Consider the following 21979-nt stretch of genomic DNA (forward strand, 5'->3'; position numbering starts at 1 on the left):
TTACTAACAGAGTAAGTTTATATAAATGTCAGTGTAAGCTTTTGTTGCAGACTCAATTTCAGTTGTTTGAAAATACCCCTGAGCAATGAACCATCTCAACTTATGGTTAGTAAAAGTCAAGTACAGTCTATGTCACTCAACTCAGGAATGGGTTTCCAGGCTTGCTGCAGTCTTTCATTCATCATGACACTAGGATAGGAAGGGTGGTAAGCACATTGTCCCGGCTGCCTTTTACCCACATGAAAGGTGCCCGGTATTCTCTTTTGTGATAGGCTGAGTAGACATGTGTCCATCCTGGACAGACTGAAATGAGGAAAAATACCGACACTGGGATTGAACCTAGGACCTTCAGGACTCGAATCTAATACTCTACCCACTAGACTACCACCACCGCTCTTATGGTTAGAGCGAGAGTTAAAAGCATCGGTGCCAGCCTGTTCAGCGAGTTTGTTGCAAGAATATAGAAAACTCAGTACACATCTCTGCGACAGCTGAATTAAACTTCAGGTTGAATTAAGTGGGACAATGGGAAGCCATAGAATGACATGGTGGAATGTCATATCTGAAATTCATTAAGTGTCCAAAATACTATATTCAGTTACTGAGACCCTTATTCTCATACATAGCTCCCATCATTGCTGTTATGTTGTCGTTCTAATGAATGTTTCTTTATTATATGCCAACTTGCCATGAACAGATTTCTGAGAATGAGTAAATAGGAAACACATCTACAATGTGGGGTGTAAAACAATTGTTGAGGGACCTAACCACATCTAAAATTGGCAACTTGAGTTATACTGATGAGTGGAATTTGAAATGTGGTTTATTCATCTTGTAACATAGAATTTTCAGTTATAATAGAGGGAAACATTCCACGTAGGAAATATATATCTAAAAACAAAGATGATGTGACTTACCAAATGAAAGTGCTGGTAGGTCGACAGACACACAAACAAACACAAACATACACACAAAATTCAAGCTTTCGCAACAAACTGTTGCCTCATCAGGAAAGAGGGAAGGAGAGGGAAAGACGAAAGGATGTGGGTTTTAAGGGAGAGGGTAAGGAGTCATTCCAATCCTGGGAGCGGAAAGACTTACCTTAGGGGGTAAAAAGGACGGGTATACACTCGCACACACACACATATCCATCCACACATATACAGACACTAGTGGATGGATATGTGTGTGTGTGCGAGTGTATACCCGTCCTTTTTACCCCCTAAGGTAAGTCTTTCCACTCCCGGGATTGGAATGACTCCTTACCCTCTCCCTTAAAACCCACATCCTTTCGTCTTTCCCTCTCCTTCCCTCTCTCCTGATGAGGCAACAGTTTGTTGCGAAAGCTTGAATTTTGTGTGTATGTTTGTGTTTGTTTGTGTGTCTGTCGACCTGCCAGCACTTTCATTTGGTAAGTCACATCATCTTTGTTTTTAGAATTTTCAGTTAGTTTGATTTGATGTCTAGGAGACATGTCAAAAAAAAATTAAGTGAAATGCAGTTATTTATATTATTTTGTATATGTTTCTGAGATACTGCTCCAAAAACACATACTACACTTTCCAGTATATGGAAATAAGGTGTATAACTACCTTGTTCAAACTGTGAAGCTGTCCTCAATGAATTCTTCAATAGAATAATAATACATTTCCATCAGAAGAGTAAAGAGTAATCTTTTCAGTGATATAGCTCCATGCTAAATATATTATTGCCACTTATTTTATAGTAAATATTTAACTCCATATGCCCTGGTGTTTGGGCATAGAATCTTAAATGGTGTGTCGGGAATTAAAAACTTTGCAGTTATGACTAAACCAGAAAGAGGTTAGTATATGCTGATTTTTATGTAAGAATAATACCACCTAATGTAGTGGGTGGTTATAATTAAATTTTCTGTACTTTAGTCAGTGTAGACAGAAAACTATTTATCCTGTGGGTTCAGACTGTGCAATGTAGGATTTGCATTTTTAGTAGTGTTAGTGTCATAACTTGCCATCCATTAGGATCCAGTACTGGTAAGGCTTTGTAGGGATGAAACACAAACATCAGTGTGCATTACAGTTTGCAGACTGTCAACATGGGGTGTGCACAAAGTGAGCAGGGCTTTACTCATAAAGCTGTTGTAGCTAAACAACAGCAATAGTGCTGCTGCTCTTTGGGAGTATCAATGCATTAAAGGAACACAGAGAGGTCATCTATCTGCGCAAGAATTGAAGAACATGATTTGCAAGTTCAAATTAACTGTTGATTTGGGAACTGCTCATGGGAGAGTGGTCCAAGTGAATGGAACAAAGATTCAAGTTTTTCTAAGGTATTTCTGACACTTTCTAGAATTCTTTCAGGCATCTCATTTTCAATTATAACTGATGTATCATCAGCAAATAAAACTGTAGTAACCAAGTAATACATGAGACCAGTCCAAGTAACACAAATATGGCTGTATTCATGAAGCACTGAACAGTAACGGAAAACAGACTCTCATGGATCCCCACGTAACAAGATACAGTACACTGATGTAAACAGTACCCTGGCAGGACACACAAGAGACTCAGTCAGCACTGCATTGTCCATATTTGAGCATGGGCTACTGGTGGATGGCACAGCAGAGGCCGTGCCATGTGCACACTTCCTACTGGACACCTCCAGTGGCCGGCCTGTGCTGATACAGTTGGGGGGTGATTTGAGTGCGCACACACGGCAACCAATACTCGACACACTCACATGCACTAGTAGCAGGATACAACAAAACTGAATGAATATCAATAGCAAGTGGTAGGCTGTTTATATAGAAAAGGAACAGCTGGGGACTCAATATCAAACCTTTTGGGACTCCTTGGGAAATTTTTTTCCAGTTGAAGTAATTGCATGAATTTGAAGTTACAATTACTCTTTGTTTCTTGTCTTTTAAGTAAGAGTTGAACCATTGTAAAGCAGTGTCCCTATTTCCTTATATCTGTAGTTTGTGGAGAAGTAAGGAGTGGTACACTGAATCAAATGCTTTTGTCAGATCACAAAATATTCCTGTGACGTTTTTACCCTTAGCTTACATCGAGCATATTTTTTGAGTAAACTCATTGATGGCATTTACAGTCCTTTATCCCTGTTGGTACTGCAATTGGTTTTAAAAATTATGTTATCTATAGTAAGAAATTTTTGAATTTGTTTTGCTGCAATCTTTTTAAACACTAGAGAAAACCAGCAGAAGAGAGATAGGTCATTAGTTCTCCCATGTACCCACTGATCCATTTTTGAATAATTATTTTATCTCAGCACATTTCAGTGCATTCCTGCTCAAAAAATTGGTTTATAATAACTCGCAGTGGTAGTGAAATTATATTACATGCAGTCTTGATTATAGAAGTGGGTATTTCATCCCACCCAAATGAGGTTTTGTTTTTAAAAGACACTATTTGGTTTTCTACAATCATTTAGGCGACTTTCTAAACTGTTTAAAAGATGTGTTCTGGTTGTTTTCCAGGCTTGTGAAATTTGATTTGTCTTGATAGGCTGCCATATTTACATCAGGTCTTGTTACATTTAAGGAGGACTCATTGGAGCCATTTGACATCTGAACAGGATTCTGTGTTTCACTCAAAATTTCTTCCCTACTGCTGCTGCAGATGGAGTTTTGCCCTTGTGGATTAAAGCATCTCTGTCATTGGCAGCACTTGTAGTTTCATTAGCATAAACTGGAAACTACTTGCTGTGGAATATATATGCAAACTTTGGCTTGACAGTTACCACACATCATGGCTTTGCAGAGAATGCATCCCTTCATGCATTGAACAGGAGTACAACACTGAAATTGCTTGGAGCTTTGTAGAACTAGACTGGAAGCAAGTTAACACAGTGTACTATGAGAGTTTGAGAGACAGAAATAAAGAAGGACATAGTCTTAGTAATCAGTAATTATCAGCATTAATACAGTAATCATGTGTTTAGGTGGAAATTGAACAGGTAATGTAACAAACTGGAAGTGTCAGATCATGTTTTCACTATGAGCTATTTGGACCAAAACTGAACCAGGTTGTATTCAGCTCAATGATGGTATGGTTTGCCTTAGGATATTGGTTCACTTGAAATATGTGAGTATACTGTGGGTTGCCTAACTTTCAGGCAACTGCCTTTTACTTCCCACCTAATAAATGTTGTTTCTGTGTTAATATTAAGGATGAGTGCTTACCATAGGCAATTACAAGGAGGGAATACTTGCTTCCTCCCCCCCTCCCAAACTCACCCTCCCCCACCCCTCCTGAAATCTGGGGTACAGAAATTTTATTCGTTACAGAAATATCATACATCTTGGATAACTATGAATTAATATAATAAGTATTTAACATACAGTAATAAATTTTTTGTGTTTCCTATAATGTTTAGGTCTTGTGGCATGACACATCTCAAAACTGACCAACTTACACTGCAGAGCCAAAGCAACTGGTACACCTGCCTAATATTGTGTAGGGCCCACACGAGCACACAGAAGTGCCACAACATGACATGGCATGGACTCAACTAATATTTGGAGTAGCGCTGGAGGGAATTGACACCATGAATCCTCCAGAGCTGTCCATAAGTCTGTAAGAGGACAAGGGGGTGGAGGTCTCTTCTCAGCAGCTCATTGCAAGGCATCCCAGATGTGCTCAATAATGTATGGCAAATTAGGTGGCCAGCGGAAGTGTTTAAACTCAGAAAAGTGTTCCTGGAGCCACTCTGTAGCAGTTCTGGATGTGTGAGGTGTCACTTTGTCCTGCTGGAATTGCCCAAGTCTGCCACAATGCACAATGGACATGAATTGATGCAGGTGATCAGATAGGATGCTTACGTATGTGTCACCTGTTAGAGTCGTTTCTAGATGTATCACTCCAACTGCACATGCCCCACACCATTACAGAGCCAGCTTGAACAGTCCCCTGATGACATGCAGGGTCCATGGATTCATGAGGTTTTCTCCATACCCATACACGTCCATCCACTCAATGTGATTTGAAATGAGACTCTTCCGACCAGGCAACATGTTTCCAGTCATCAACAGTTCAATGTCTTTGTTGATGGTCCCAGGCAAGGCATAAAGCTTTGTGTCATGCAGTCATCAAGGGTATACGAGTGGGTCTTTGGCTCCGAAAGCCCTTGTTGATAATGTTTCATTGAATGGTTCGCAACTGACACCTGTTGATGGCCCAGTATTGGAATCTGCAGCAGTGTATGGAAGTGTTGCACTTCTGTCATGTTGAACAATTCTCGTCAGCTGTCATTGGTCTTGTTCTTGCAGGATCTTTTTCTGGCTACAGCAAGGTTGGAGATTTGATGTTGTACTGGATTCCTGATATTCACGGTACACCCATGAAATTATCATAAGGGAAAATCCCCACTTCATCCCTACCTCGGAGATTCCGTATCTCATTGCTCGTACTCTGCCTGTAGCACCACTTTCAAACTCACTTAAATCTTGATAACCTGCCATTGTAGCAGCAGTAACCAATATACAACTGCACGAGACAGTTGTTGTCGTACATAGGTGCTGCCGACTACAGTGCTGTATTTTGCCTGTTTACATATCTCTGTATTTGAATATGCATGCCTATACCAGTTTCTTTAGCACTTAAGCATTTGTATAAAAAATGGCTTTTAGCATCATACCCTTTCCTGGTTAAATTTCTGTGGATGCCCAAAGATGTTTACTATGATCCTTACCTTTTCCATTACTTATTGCATACTGCCACATACTATGTCATGTAAACTTGCTTCAAGTTGTAAGGAGCTGCAGGGTTCAAACCAGTGTTGAATAAATGTGCAGTCCCCATATTGCAGTGTTGTATGCTAACATGTCATGACAGTGTTTGTCTGAGTGGGAACTTTGGTTTGCTTAATTGCTAGTGGTTTGTAATTTATCATGGGATACTGCATTTCAAGTTATCACCTTTAGAGAAACCATTTTGGATCCCCTATTGTATATGTGTGTCCATATTTATTTGTTGCAAACTTAAAGTGGTTTTTTTGTGTATTTCAGCATTTTTTACAGTTATATTTTTATAAATCTCAACTTCAAGGCAGCAATGAGAACAGTATAGAAAGCTTAGAAGGCACTGTGTTTGATGAACCTGTAGAACTGCTACTGCGTACAAAGACAGAACTTGTGACTGCCTTGTGTTATGCTGTAATAATGGATATCAAAGCTCGAAGCCGGGAGTATCGTAAAGACAGGTCAGTTTGATTTAGCAGTGTAAATACACAACTTGTGAATATTTGTCTTATATGTACTAAAGTTGGAGTAATGTTGGATAATAGTACACATCGATTAGCAAAAATGCAATGTATTGGTACAGTACTTCTCCCATAAATGATTTCATAAGAAGGGTTTCTTGTAAGTATAATAGTATCTTAGATAGTTAAGTGAAAAGTCAGAAAAACAATTGCCGATAAATTTCTGCGTCAGAAACAGGTGCCAACCCGGGAAAGTTTTCAAAATTGTCCAGAAATGGCTATTTAAGCATGTAGAAAATTGGCAGTTGCAGATGAGTGGCTGAATTTCAGTTAAAATATTTTCTTGATAAAATTCTCTCAAGCTTCCATCCATGTCAAACAGTTCAAAATCCACAAGCTTTTGGCTGAGTACTGCTTTGCCATTGTCAAGTGGAGACTGTCTTTTGGTTGCTGATATCACCCGTACATAGCCATGCTGCCTTCTGTGATGTCACTGGTGCTCGTTCCAACATTGTATAAGATGCTATTTTCATTATGCTTCGTGCTTTAGCCTTCTGATGGCTAGGTCCTAGGCAGTGCTCAGTTGTAGACCGCCATTTTTATTGACTGTGTTGTCACAAATTTTTATTTCAGTCACTTCTTTTATGATGTTATCCCAGAAACTATTAGTCCATGTAATAATAAATGTCTCATCAAATTCAATATGATGTCCGTGTTCTAGAGCAAAATCTTCCACTGCTGATTCCTCAGGATGCCAAAGACAAAAACGCCTCTAGTGTTCCACACAGCACTGTTCAGCAGAACACACAGTCTGTGTGGCTGTCCACACATTATTTCATATACTCCTAGAGTTGTGAGGTGTACATTTTCTTTCACAGACTTCTTGAGTTATCAAATTTTCGTTTGAGCCTCAAAGACCAAATTGATTTTATGCCTCTTTAAGGAGTGGCTAATCTTCCCTGTTACTGAACCACGGAATGATAAAAATGCAAACTTCCTCATGCTCTCTCACTTAAATATTTTCAGAAAGATGGCTTGTGAAATCTAGCAGGTATTGCAGTGATTTTCCTTGAATACTTTCTGTAAGTGGCTCAGTTCCCTCAGCGGGTTTTTAGCATCTGAGACAGCTTTTGCGTTACGCACCAGGTCCTTAGAACAACAATTCTGCATCAGATGGTGATAATTGCTAGTGTGCAGATATTGATCTGTGTGGTTGGGTTCTCAGTCAACACTGTGGCTGATAAACACATTTGCTTTACAGTGGAGAAGGATGTCAAGGAACAGCAAGGCACCATTCTCTTCCACCATCATGAAGTTGATGTTGTCATGGACATTGTTGATGTGGCCCAAAAATTCTCCCAGCTTTTCATGTTCATCAGAACAGGCAACCTCATTAAAATATTCTCCAGCATACCAAAAATTCAATGAGATTAGAGTGTTCTTAAATAAGTCCTCTATGGCATCATCAAATAATTGGGAACACGTGTGAAAAATGACAGCACATCAAAGCTGATCATAACATCTCCGTCTCTAAGACACAAGCATTTAATTTGATTCATGAAGTTGGTCTTATTCTTGATGTGGTGCACAAAATGACCAATGTGCAGAGTCAGGCCAAATGTTTCATGAGTCTGTAAGTCAAATGGCTCTGAGCACTATGGGACTTAAATTCTGAGGTCATCAGTCCCCTAAAACTTAGAACTACTTAAACCTAAATAACCTAAGGACATCACACACATCCATGCCCGAGGCAGGATTCGAACCTGCGACCGTAGCGGCCACGTGGTTCCAGACTGTAGCACCTAGAAACCGCTCGGCCGCCCCGGCTGGCAGTCTGTAAGTCAGTGATCCCATGGTGCTCACAGTGGGACATAGAGGCACATTCTTCTAGTGAACCTTCAGTAGGCTATACAATGTAGGTGGTCGTGGTGCCCAAGGGAGGAGATTTTTAATGACTTTCTCTTCCAGTGAAAACCTCTTGACAAGCTACGATGTCTTCGTCATTATTCCGGATGATACATCTCTTGATAATTTTTGACATGTCTCCTCCTGCAGCATCAACCGAACCTTCTCATGTGGCAGGACTACGAGGAGAGGATTTTTCCTGAGTGCTGTACGCTTTTGTGATGTTTGAGGTTGGCAGCTTGGATTTTGAGAGAATGGAGCCCATTTGTCGATGAATTTCTTCTACAGTTTCACTGGGCATCTTGCGAACAACTTGTTCCACAATATGTCAGCAAAAGGTGATGGTGCAAAACTAAGTCCCTTCTTAACAGTCAACTTGGCACTTGCGTCAATGTTTCTCGTCATCATCATATTGTTTACAGTGCATTCTATTGTTGTCCATCCTGCCCCATGCCATTGCTGTGAAAGCCTGCTCAATTTCCCTTTCTGCATTTCCATGGTTGTCCTCCCTGATGACATTTGTCATACTACTGTGGCTGCATCAATCAATTCCCAATCCAAAGCTGAGAGTGACTCTGTCAGCCACAGGTAGATAGTCATTAGCTCATGGCCGTTTGTATCCAACTGTTTAGTGGTCTTGCAGCAGGGCAAAAATGGCAAGACAAAATGTTCTATTGGCCGCAGCAATGTTGACATGGTGGCTTACAAAAGCAAAAGTAGAATTGTCTTCTCTTCATGGCATGGCAGAGGAAGGCTAGAGAGCTTAATAAATTAGCCTCCATAAGACACAGCTTCCCTAAATGTTTTCAGCTGCACCACAGAATGTATTCAAGAAAAACAGCTACACCTACTGCCAGATTTCGCAAGCCATCTTTCTGAAAACACATAAACTGAAGGACCCTGAGGAAGCTTGCATTTTTGCTGTTGTGTGGCACAGTAACAGTAAAGATTAGCTAACTCCTAAAGAGGCATAAAATTGATTCAGTCATCAGGACTCCAGAAAAGATCTGACAACTCATGAGGCCTGTGAAAGACAAGATATGCCTCAGAATGCCACGAGTATGTAAAATGCCTTGTGGATGTGTACAGTTTTATGTCGGACAGACTTTGTGTACCATTGAACAGCGATGTGTAGAACACAGTAGTTGTTTTCATCTTCAGTACCCTGAGCATGATCTAGAAAACAGATATTGTATTGCATTTGACAAGACATCTGTTACTACAGGGACTAACAGATGCTGGGATACCATCATAAAAGAAGTGATTGAAATAAAAATTTGTGACAACACCCCCAAATAAAGACAGTGGCCTGCAGCTAAGCACGACTTGGGATCTCTATCAGAAGGTCGAAATGGGCACACAATGGAAACATTACCTTTGGAGCAAGCAGTGTAATGTCACAAAAGACAGCACAGCTGTATAAGGACAGTATCAGCAACCAAAAAATAGCCACCACTTGACAATGGATGAAGAGTACTGAGCTGAAAGCTTATGAATTTTAAACCACTTGACACGGCTAGAAGCTTGAGGCAATTTTATCTCTGCAAACTCAGGCATTCATAAAATATTTTCTGGTACATGGTTCTTGGCCCAGAAAATAAATGTTCTCACTATTTCTTAGACAGTGAATTGTAAAGATTGATAATCTACTCTACCACAGTGGTGCAATTGTTTAGTTTTAAAAATATGTGAAATCCATACCTCCATTGCCACAGGAAGAGTCATTGTCTGATAGTATGCAATCACATACAGTGTACTGACAAAAGGGAATTGACAATTTCATTTCATCATTGCCTGCCTGCTAGTGTGAGGAAGCATTCCTCTGACTTACCCAGCTGCCCATAGAGAAACTACAGTTTAATATGGACTCCAAATCAAGGTGAATCCTGGCATTTTTCACGCTAACAGGTAACTGTCAGACTATGAAAGAAGCAAAAAGTGTCAGGAAAAATCTTAGAATCGATTGGAGATTAGACCCTGGACATTTAGCTTTGTACTCTGGCACTTACCCTCTAAGTCACCTGGCCACACTAACAACTATAGTACATGAATTAATCAGGAGACTTATTTTTTATCAGTTTCAATAAATGTACTCCAAGAAATTCTCTTGTGCTACTCTGATACATTATTTATTTTATATTTACACTGAACTGTCTTTGAACCCCCCTCCCCCCCCCCCCCCTCTCTCTCTCTCTCTCTCTCTCTCTCTCTCTCTCTCTCTCTCTCCCTCCCTCCCCCTTCACAACATGTGAGTGCTCCTCGTCTTGCTCCATCTTTGTAATATTCCCTACACTGTTCCTCCTTCCTCCTTGAGGAAGAAACTAGCACTTTCTAATTCCAGGAATAGTTGTCTGCACTTTTAAAAGTGACTTTGAGTGGCATCAGAAATTTGCCACCTTAAGGTAATTTCTGACCACCCTTTTTGTCTCTGTAAAGTGCTTTTTATGGGTCAGTTCTATGATCACATCTGCCTAATCAGCTGGCACTCTTTCTTCATTCCAAATGTTGGCCATGCGTCAGTGTATTTGTTTCACAGTTGTATCTTCTCTCTTTTTAAGTAGTTCAACTTCTATTCTCTCTCTCCCTGCAGCTTTGTTGTTGGTGTTTTTGTTTGTTTTGGATTGCGACTACTGTCTCTGTCAGTGTTGGTGGTGCAGCTGAGTTATCTTCATTCTGATATTTGTGTTGTACCTCCATTTCTATACTTCCATATTCAACATTTAAAAAGTTCTCAAAATATTCCATCAAAATTTCCATATCTGTTGCTCTTTCTGAAACTGTATTTTAATTTTTTATGTCTTTAATGCCATTTATCCATGGGTTACATTATTACCTCCAGTTTGTAAGCTTTCTATCCCTGCTGTTCCTTTCCAAATGATCTCCCTTATGACTTTAGCACTGGCGTCTCCAACAGTGAGCTTCATATCATATCCTGTTGTCTTATTAATTCCCTCTTCATGTTTATCATAGAAACATTCTTTCTTTTCATCCTTTGCTACCTCAGTTGGAGCGTGTAGCATAAGTGTTATTATATTTGTGAATCTACTACTTAGTTTCCTAACAACTATTCTGTTATCAACTGGGTGAAAATCAATTACTGCCACTGCTATTCTTTTACCAAATGTGAAGCCTACATCGTTGTTTAAATTTCCATCTCCCGGGATCCTCTGTAGTATATATGTGTTGGTATGTTTCCAGCTTCCCTTTTTCTGGGCATCTAATTTCTTGTAGCAGTGTTAAATCCATTTCATATCTACCAATTTCTTCTGACAGAATATGGAGTACCTCAAGTGATGCAAAGTTCTAAAGTTCTATACTCCACATTGTAAGTCCTTCTTCATAAACTGTTTTTGATATTTCTTGTTTCCATTTTCATCCACACCACATTCTTGATGTTTCATAACAAGTTCCTTTTGATGGGACAAATTGTTAGCCAGTGCCCGAACTCGAATCTGGAGGACCAGTAAAGTTATTTTCTCAAAGTGACTACATCAAACATCAGACCAAAAGAAATACAACACAACATGAAATGAAAGCAGAGGTGTCACAAGGTGACAGTAATCATCAGTGTGAATGCAGATATCAGGTTCACACTCTGAAAACTAAGTGGAAAACTGGCTGACATGCCTCTAAACTGCAAAGTCAGAACCCTTTATATGAAACATCATGTGAATCATTTAACCCTCAAGGGGGTTTGCCTATGTATAAATTGTGGTAACCACAAATAACATTGTTTTGTACTGTTCCATTGTTGTTTTACAGATGTGAGCCCACATCTATTCCTTCATTATTGCTTCAGCTAACACAGTGATAATCTGTGTTGTTGTATGCCCAAGTGAACAGCAGTAATATAAAATAAGCAGCAAGCCAGGTGAGAACAAAAATTACGATCCATGCAAGAAAATGACTCATATTCCAAGTTAGGAGCACAACCCCCTAATGAGGCAGTTGCCTATGAGGTAATAAGTGTTTGATAGGGATCTGATGCAACTGTGCTGTTTAATGCTCTGAGTGGGTCATTACTGAGCAGTAACACTTGAAAGTTTATTTTATTATTGTTCAATTAAACTGTGATTTAGTTCATATAATATAAGTTTATTATATCACTGTTTAATTAAACTAATCAAACTGTGATTTTGCTCATACATGTTTTCCTTGGTAACATAAAGTCAACTATCCTTTACGTGCGTATAAAGTATACCGCGTGCCCACTCATGTTATGAAATGCAGTGCGCCCACTTGAAGGTTAAATGACCTTGCATGAAAATCTCCTGACAAAGTCTCCCTTCAAATGACCATCTTTCTCGACAGATCTGTTTAGAATGCCTCAAGTCTCAGTGCCTGTCACTCACCACAGTAAGTTTTCCCTCATGGTGTGCACACCAGATTTTCTTGAGAAAGGTCTGTGAAGGCTTAACGCCAGGTCTCTTTGTTTGTAACAGGAAGGCCTTTAAGCCCCACACTCAAGTGACACGATGTCTTCAGCTGTAACTCAGTGTTTAAGCAGGATACCCATTTCAGAGTAGAGCACATTACTCGTGAACTGCACATGTCCACCTTCTGTGGCTTTCGACAAAATCTAATGATTACAAGCCACACCTTAACTGGAACCCTTATGCCCAGAGTGTCAGGGTGGGAAGTAGTAAAGTAATTTATCAGTATAACTTCTAACTAATTTTAAACTTGTTAGTACTGCACATGCTGTTTTTTCTGAAGTGAGTTGCCCCTTGGAAAAAAGACTAAATGTAAGTGAAGGAAATTTTAAGAAAAAAGAAAAACAATTATAAGTGAAGGGGGGAAAACACAATGAGCTTCTTCCTCTGGCATATTCTTTGTGATTGTTTACCTTTTAGGATACTGTATCGCAATCAGTAAAAATAGAAGCCTTACGGAATCACTTTATTGTCCATCCATCTGTCTGTCCGACTGTTAAGACCCCTTTTTCTCAGGAACAGGTGGAGGATTGAAGGTAAAATTTAAGTCACATACTAAAGTCTATGATCCTTTGGCCACGTGAAAAGTTTGAGCTTCGCATTCAGTGCAATCAGAAGAATTTGCCATTTATGTCATATGCTTTTGTGCTCATAAACTCACTAATTGCTCTGTCGCTTCTTGTTGTGAGATTTTACCTAACCTTTTTCGTTTTTTTTCCGAGATTTCATTTCTTATAAATTGTGTTAGCTGTCCGATGTCTTTTCTCAGTTTTTCTATTTTGATCTGTAGCCTGTGTTGCCATGCTGGTTTTGTGGGTTTCTTCTGTGTGTTGGTTGGTTCCGATCTCTGCCTAGCATGTATATTTAGTGTAGTGAGTGCTCCTATATAAACCAGTAGTTGTAACTCTTCCATAGTCGTGTTTTCATTTATTTTGTTGTGTATGATTGTGTTGATAGTTTTTATTGTTGTTTCGACTTGTGGGTTATTTGGTGGTCTATGCAAGAATGGTCTAATGTCTGTATTTGTGTCTTTGTATTCTATATATGTTAGCTGAAATTTTTCTTCTATATCTAACATCTGTGTCACTTCGTGTTCTATTTGCGCTTGTTCTGGTGGCTGTCTTAAGATTTCGTTTTCCTCTGATTGTTTAATTGGTGCGTGTTGTTCTTTGTTTGTTTGCTCTGGGATGTTTGAGTCCATTACTGTATTTTCTTCTTCTTCTGATTGCACATTATTTTGTTCCAGTATTTGTTGTACTTGTTGTTTGATGTTTTCTAATTCTGACTGGGGTATCCTGTTATTTTTTATTATTACACGGATCTGATCAGCTAGTCGTTGTTCTGTTAAAAATTTTAATTCTGGGTATCTGGTAATAAATGTTGTGTATACTTGTGATCTGTATCCAGTTGTGTTGGATCCTAGGTTTGTTGCTTGGTAATAACAGAACATGAGGTGTCGATTAACTTCATCTGACCATCTCATCCTCTGTCTTTGTTTTCCTTCTAGGGTGGTTGCAGGAAGCATATCCTGCAGAACACCTCTATTTCGATTTAAATCATTTTCCAGTTGGCTAGCAGTGTCGTTACCATTGTGGGCGGGCATAGGGTTCAAGCGTCGTCCCCGACCATGACGGCGCTTGTCCGAGGCTTCTTTAGTTCTGTCCTGAACCAACTAATCACACTAAAAGGGGGGTGAGCCCTATTAGTGGTTTGTTCTTTTCGTCGCCTTTTACGACTGGCAGAACATACCGGAGGCCTATTCTTTATTATTATTATTATTATTATTATTATTATCCACATACATAATTAAGTGCACCGTAATAGTCTTGCTTTCCTTCATGGTGCATTAGTGCGTTTCATTCCATATCTCTCAGTTTTTTAATATCTCTATTTGTTCTCATAAGAGTACCTCCTTAACTGTTGGTTCCCCCACATCAAAATATCTTCAACCAACAGCAATAACTCCATGTTTCTTTCTCTATGAGCTTCTTTTGACTCTTTCACAATTTCAAACATCACCAGTATAAATAATAATAGTGACACCACACTTCATTGTTCAACAATGTAGCATTGCTGAACCAATCAATTCTTCCTATTTGTACCTGGGCACAGCTGAAGCTTTTGTCGTACATTGCTTGAAAATTTTCAATTGTTTGTTTTCCATATATATGAGCATTTACTAAGTCAAGAGATGTCATCACCAGATCTTTCTAGTACTCTCAACACCTTCCCATCAACTGTCTCATACTAAAGACTGGATCCACTGTTGAGCTACCATATTGAAACCCATACTGCTGCTCTCCTAACTGACATCCCTCTTTTTCTCACAATCTTCTTGCCAGTATCTTCTCCATTATTTTTGCTGCTTGTGTTATCAGAGTGATCCCTTGGTGCTATCACATACTTTTCTGTCTCTAGTATTGAACACTAGAATTAGTATTCCGTTTTCCTATTCTTTAGGCACACATTTCTGAGTCCATGTGCATCTTAGCAATCTATAAAACCTATGTATCCCAATAGGTACAGCTGCCTTTATCACCACCACCACCACCATTTCATCTATCCCCAGTGACTTTCCTGTTTTAATTCTTCTCAGTGCTAGTTCTGCTTCTAACATTGTAATGTCTTTCTCTTCTTCCAGGCTCAGGCCCCCATGCCATACTTCTGTACCCATTTCAGAACTGTTTGTCACATTTAGTAGATTGTCAGAGTACTTCCTCCATATTTCTGTATTTCCTCTGGTTTTGTTATTAACTCTCCATTTTCCCCTTTCACCAGCTTTGTATAACTGTTTTTCTTCCTATTACTCCTTGTAATTTCATGCAGCATCATTTAACCCCCAGTAACATCATTTTCCAACTTGCGTGTGAATTCCTTCCAGCTTTTCCTCTTGTCTTCTGCGCTATCACAGTCTTACAATTCTTTTTACTCTTCTGGTATTTGCTTTTTACTTTCTTCCTTTTTTACCTGTGTTCTATTTGTGCATGCTTTCTTCTTTCTTTTTACTGCTTCCTTCACCTTCTGATTCCACCATGGTGTCTCCTTATCCTTTGCACTTCCACGCATTCTGCCATAGGTGTTTTCTGCGGAGCTTACAAACACATCTTTGAACTTAACCCAGTTCCTCTTCCACATGTCCACAATCAGTGCTTGGGATATTAAGCTTAAGTAACTCCCTAAGTTTCCCCACTTCTATTTTCTTCTCCCTATCTGCCTTTATTCTGTCCATATTACCCATCCTCATCTTTGTCACAACTCTTCGATGGTCTCCATCTTAAGCTTCTCCTAGGATTTATTTTTTGGCTTTTTTTCTCCTTGCACCACATGTTGCCCACAATCAACCATTTCTTGTACAAAAATCAATCAGTTTCTCTCCTTCCTCATTTTGTCCTCATATCCATATGGACCAATTAATCCTTCCATCCCTAGCCTTTCCCTCCCACACGTGCACTCAAGTCACTCATCACTATCACTTCCATATTTGTAATTTCATTCCCATATTTTTCTTGGTATTCATCAATGTTCTCCTCTTTATATCTCCTGTCTGTGGTGCATATGCTTGAATAAAATCCTTCACTCCATTATTTGTCCTCAGCCAAAACTTCATCATCCCGTCACTTGTGTATTCTACTGCTTCCACCTATTCTTGTAGGGTTGGTTTTACTATTATACCCACTCCATTTTTGGCCCCTTGTCTGTTGCTCCAGTAAAGTGCATATCCTTTCCTCATTTTCCTCCTTCCTCTTTCCTTCCACCTAGCTTCAGTAACCTCCAGCATTTCTACATTTTCTGTCTCCATGAAGTTTATCAGCTCTTCTGCCTTCCCAGTCAGGGTCATCACATTAATGATGCCCACATTCAATGAGTCTGTGACTAGTTGTCCACTTCTCACAGTTTCCCCACCACCCAATGAACTGTGTGCTGCTTGCAAGCTATGCCCCAACTTTATCCGAAGCTGGTTTTTAATTACCATTCCATATACAGGCTATTATTATGATGAGACTCCCAAAGACATTTTAGAGCTACCACCAGCATAGGCTTAAGCCACAGCTAATGCAGAGAAAAGATGCCTTTTGTTGCTGCTCCTGTGGAATACATACACTACAGGTTATATAATATTAAAGTTCCTCCACTTTTTCTACTATTGAGACTTTAGTATTCTTTTCTGCTTTCAAAACCACTGACTGTCTTGATTAAAGAGAGAGAGAGAATGAGAAATGAAGATGTTAGGAATGAAATTAGAGCAGAAAATCTGAATGACAGAATTGAGAATAACAGATTAAAATGGTTTGGACATGTGAAGAGAATGGAAGAATGCTAAAATGAATGATGGAGGCCAAGTTTGAGGACAAGAGGGATATCTAGAGCAGTATGGATTTATTCAATAAATACAAGTTTAAGAACACAGAATCAGGACTGGAACAAAACAGTTATAGAAGAAGAATACTCAAAGACAGGGGAAAGTGGAGAAGTACCATAAATTGCTCAATTTGGCCTGATGCTGGAGATAAAGGAGAAACGAACACGACAATGACGTAATTAAGTTTGCACAGTTCCCTCAGAGTGTAAATCCTATGTGCACTTGTTTAGTTGCTATTTATTTATTTATTTTTAACCATTTTCTGGTCTGCGTAAATGACAGTATATTTGTGATTGTTAATTTATACATGCTGAATCTTTCTGAGCTCCATGGCTGTTATTTAGTTAATAAGTGAGGGAGACTGCAACATACAACACAGGCTTGGCTGGATGTGATCTCCCTCAGCAATCTTTATTTTTATGATTGCTTAATTACTGTCATTATAACCGTTGTCACAAAGCATTTATTTTCTCATGTCTTCCCCCTCTTTTCTAATTTCCTCCCCCTCTATATTAATATTGAGAAAGGAAAAAAACCTTCATCTGCTTCATAATCTTATATATATGAGCTTGCTCTCTGAGACCAAGCACTTCATATGTTATTCTTGTATTTAGCTGTGTTGGAGTGGTACAATGTAATTAAATATTTTAGTATGGGTACAGATTATACTTAACAACCAGAGTAAATTAATAATTGATTCCTTTTATTGACCACCCCCTCCCCCTCCCTCCCTCCCTCACTCAGATGATATACTTGCTGAACAGTTCAAAGAAAACTTGAGTCTCATTTTGAATAGGTAAAGACTCATACAGTTGGTGGTGACTTCAGTCTACCCTTGATATGAAACTTCCTGGCAGATTAAAACTGTGTGCCGGACTGAGACTCGAACTCGGGACCTTTGCCTTTCGCGGGCAAGTGCTCTACCAACTGAGCTACCCAAGCACGACTCATGCCCCATCCTCACAGCTTTAATTCTGCCAGTACCTCGTCTCCTACCTTCCAAACTTCACAGAAGCTCTCCTGCAAACCTTGAAGAACTAGCATTCCTGGAAGAAAGGATATTGCGGAGACAAGGCTTAGCCACAGCCTGGGGGATGTTTCTAGAATGATGTCTCGGTCCGGAACACAGTTTTAATCTGCCAGGAAGTTTCATATCAGCGCACACTCTGCTGTAGAGTGGAAATTTCATTCTAGAAACATCCCCCAGGCTGTGGCTAAGCCATGTCTCCGCAATATCCTTTCTTCCAGGAATGCTAGTTCTGCAAGGTTCGCAGGAGAGCTTCTGTGAAGTTTAGAAGGTAGGAGACGAGGTACAGGCGGAATTAAAGCTGTGAGGATGGGACATGAGTCGTGCTTGGGTAGCTCAGTTGGTAGAGCACTTGCCCACGAAAGGCAAAGGTCCCGAGTTCGAGTCTCGGTCCAGCACACAGTTTTAATCTGCCAGGAAGTTTCATATCAGCGCATACTCTGCTGTAGAGTGAAAGTTCATTCTAGAATACCCTTGATATGTTGGAAAAAATACATGTGTAAAGTTGATGGTAGGCATAAAGCATTGTCCAAAATCATACTGTATGCTTTTTCCAAAAAATTGTTAGAGCACTTAGTGCAGGAGCCCACTCATAGTGCAGTTGATTGTGAAAACATACTTGACCTCCTAACAACAAATAATCCTGAGCGAATATGGAGCATTATGATGGATAGAGGGATTAGTGATCATAGGATCATTGTAGTGTGTGTGATTGCCATAACATCCAAAGCCACCAAAAATAAATGCAAAGTGTGTCCATTTGAAAGAGAAAAATTCACATGATGCCTCCCTAAAAGAGGATTTCATCTTGTTCCATTCTGACTATGTAAGTGTAGACCAGATTATGTTTTAATTAAAAGACACAGTATTGACAGCAATTGAGAGGTATACACCAAATAAATTAACAAGAAATTATTCTGATCTCCCATGGTACACAAAACAAGTCAGAACACAGTTGTGGAAGTGATGAAAAAAACATGCAAAATTAAAAGAATGCAGAATCTCCAAGATTGGTGATGTTTTACTGAAGCTCAAAACTTAGCATGGATTCAGTGTGAGATGCTTTTAATGGTTTCCACAATAAAACTCTGTCTCAAAATCTAGCAGAAAATCAAAAGAGGTTCTAGTCATATGGAAAGTACACCAGTGGCAAGACACAATCAATATTTCCACTGCACTGTAGCAATGGTAATGTTTCTGATGACAGTGCCACTAAAGCAGAATTACTGAACATGCTTTCCCCAATTTCCTTCACCAAAGAAGACGAAGTTAATATTCCAGAATTTTAATAAGAACAACTGCCAACATCCATACTTAATAACTTAGATCAGGTAGCCCTAGAGTAGTGAAACAGCTTAAATCACTTAATAAAGGCAAGGCCTGCAGTCCAGATTATATACCAGTTAGGTTCCTTTCAGAGTATGCTGAAGCAATAGCTCCATACTTACCAATCATACACAACCATTCCCTTGTCAAAAGATCCATACTTAAAGACTGGAATGTTGTAGAGGACACACCAATACTAAAGAAAGGAAGCAGGAGTAATCCGCTCAATTACAGTCCCACACCACTAACATTGATTTGCAGTAGGATTTTGGATCATATACTGTGTTGAAACATTATGAATTATCTTGAAGATAAAGATTTATTAACAAATAGTCAACACAGATTCAGAAAATGTCATTCCTGTCAAACACAACTAGCTCTTTATTCACACAAAGTAGTGAGTGCTATTAACAACGGATGTCAAATGGATTTCAGTTTTAGATTTCCAGAAGGCTTCTGACACCATTCCTCACAAACTATTTCTAATCAAATTGTGAAGCTATGGAGTATTGGCTCAGTTGTGCGACTGGACTCATGATTTCCTGTCAGAAAGGTCACAGTTCATAGTAACTGACATAAAATCATAAAGTAAAGCAGAAGTGGTATCTGACATTCCCCAAAGAAGTGTTATAGGCCCTTTTCTATTCGTGATGTATAAAAACAATTTAGGAGACAGCGTGAGCACCCCTCTAAGATTGTTTACAGATGATGCTCCCATTTACCATTTTCTAAGGTAAGCTGTCATTTACCATTTTCTAAGGTAATCAGATGATCAAAACTGGTTGAAAAATGATTTTGACAAGATATCAGCATGGTGTAAAAAGTGACAACTGAATCCAAATAATGGAAAATGGAAATGAGCATTTGGCATCGTTGGCTGGGAGGCCCCTTGCGGGGCCGGTCCGGCCACCTTGGTGCAGGTCTGAGCGACCTGTGCGCCAGATGGGGGATGAAATGATGATGAAGACAACACAACACCCAGTCCCTGAGCGGAGAAAATCTCCGACCCAGCCAGGAATTGAACCTGGCCCTGTAGGATGGCAGTCCGTCACACTGACCACTCAGCTATTGGGGCAGACAATCCAAATAACGAAAAGCTTGAAGTCATCTACATGCGCACTAAAAAGAGTCTGCTAAATTTTGCTTACATGATAAATCACACAAATCTAAAGACTGTGGATTTAACTAAATGTTTAGGGACTACAGTTACAAATAACTTACACTCAAGTGCCAAAGAAACTGGTATCGGTATGCATATTCAAATACAGAGATATGTTAAGAGGCAGAATATGGCGCTGCAGTCGGCAGCCCATATATAAGACGACAAGTGTCTGGTGCAGCTGTTAGTTACTGCTGCTACAATGGCAGGTTATCAAGATTTAAGTGAGTCTGAATGTGGTGTTAGAGCTGGCACATGAGTGATGGGACACAGCATCTCTGAGGTAGCAATGAATTGGGGATTTTCCCATACGACCATTTCACGAGTGTATCGTGAATATCAGGAATCAGGTAAAACGTCAGATCTCAACATTGCCTATGGCCAGAAAAATATTCTGAAAGAATGGGACCTATGGTGACAGAATAGAATCATTCAACATGACATAATTCAACCCTTCTGTAAATTGCCGCAAATTTCATTGCTGAGCCATCAACAAGTGTCAGCATGTAGACCATTCAATGAAGCATCAGTGATATGGGCTTTTCGAGCCAAAGGCCCACTCATGTACCACTGATGAGTGCACAACACAAAGCTTTATGCCTTGCCTGGGCCCGTTGACGCTGACATTGGACTGTTGATGACTGGAAACATGTTGCCTGATTGGATAAGTCCCATTTCAGATTGTATCAAGTGATGGATGTGTACGGGTATGGAGATAACATCATGAATCCATGATCCTGCATGTCAGCAGGGGACTGTTCAAGCTGGTGGAGTCTTTGTAATGATGTGGATCATGTGCAGTTGGAGTGATACTAGACTCCTGATATGTCTAGATATGATTTGAACAGGTGACACATACATAAGCATCCTGTTTGATCACCTGCATCCATTCATGTCCATTGTGCATTCCAGCGGTCTTGGGAAATTCCATCAGGGCAATGTGACACTGCACATATCCATAATTCCTACAGAGTTGCTCCAGGAACACTCTTCTGTGCTTAAACACTTCCACTGGCCACCAAATTACCAAGACATGAACATTATTGAGCATATCTGGGATGCCTTGCAATGTGCTGTTCACAAGAGATCTCCACCCACTCATACTCTTATGTATTTATGGACAGCCCTGCAGGAGTCACAGTGTCAATTCCCTCCAGCACTACTTCAGACATTAGTCAAGTCCATGCCATGTCGTGTTTCTGCCCTTCTGTGTACTCACAGGGACAGGTCCACAAATTTCTTTGGTTCTTCATTGTAGATTGGAAAAGTCACACAGATATTGTTGTGGAAAAAGTGAACCGAAGACTGTGATTTACTGGCAGAGCACTCAGAAGATGTAACAAGTGTACTAAAGAGAGCAGCAACACTACACTTGTCTGTCCTCTTCTGTAGTATTGCTGCACAGTGTGGGATCCACATCAAATAGGATTGACAGAGGACATCAGAAAAGTTCAAAGAAGGGCAGCTTCTTTTGTATTATCTTGTAAAAGGTGAGAGAGAACCACAGATATTATATGTGAATTGGAGTGGCAATCTCAATCTTTCAAACAAAGGCCTTTTTTTGTTGG

At 39.7% G+C, this 21979-nt stretch overlaps 1 protein-coding gene across 1 annotated transcript in view; it reads left to right on the top strand.

Annotated features, from left to right (window-relative positions):
• LOC124595227 (RAD50-interacting protein 1) overlaps positions 1-21979 on the top strand; it is a 120634-nt gene that overhangs the window by 91455 nt on the left and 7200 nt on the right. Inside the window, exon 9 of the mRNA XM_047133882.1 lies at positions 6008-6201. Coding sequence (XP_046989838.1) covers positions 6008-6201 — 194 coding nt within the window. The remainder of the gene's footprint in view (positions 1-6007; positions 6202-21979) is intronic.

Source organism: Schistocerca americana, chromosome 2 (assembly GCF_021461395.2).
Source record: "Schistocerca americana isolate TAMUIC-IGC-003095 chromosome 2, iqSchAmer2.1, whole genome shotgun sequence".
Lineage (NCBI taxonomy): Eukaryota > Metazoa > Arthropoda > Insecta > Orthoptera > Acrididae > Schistocerca > Schistocerca americana.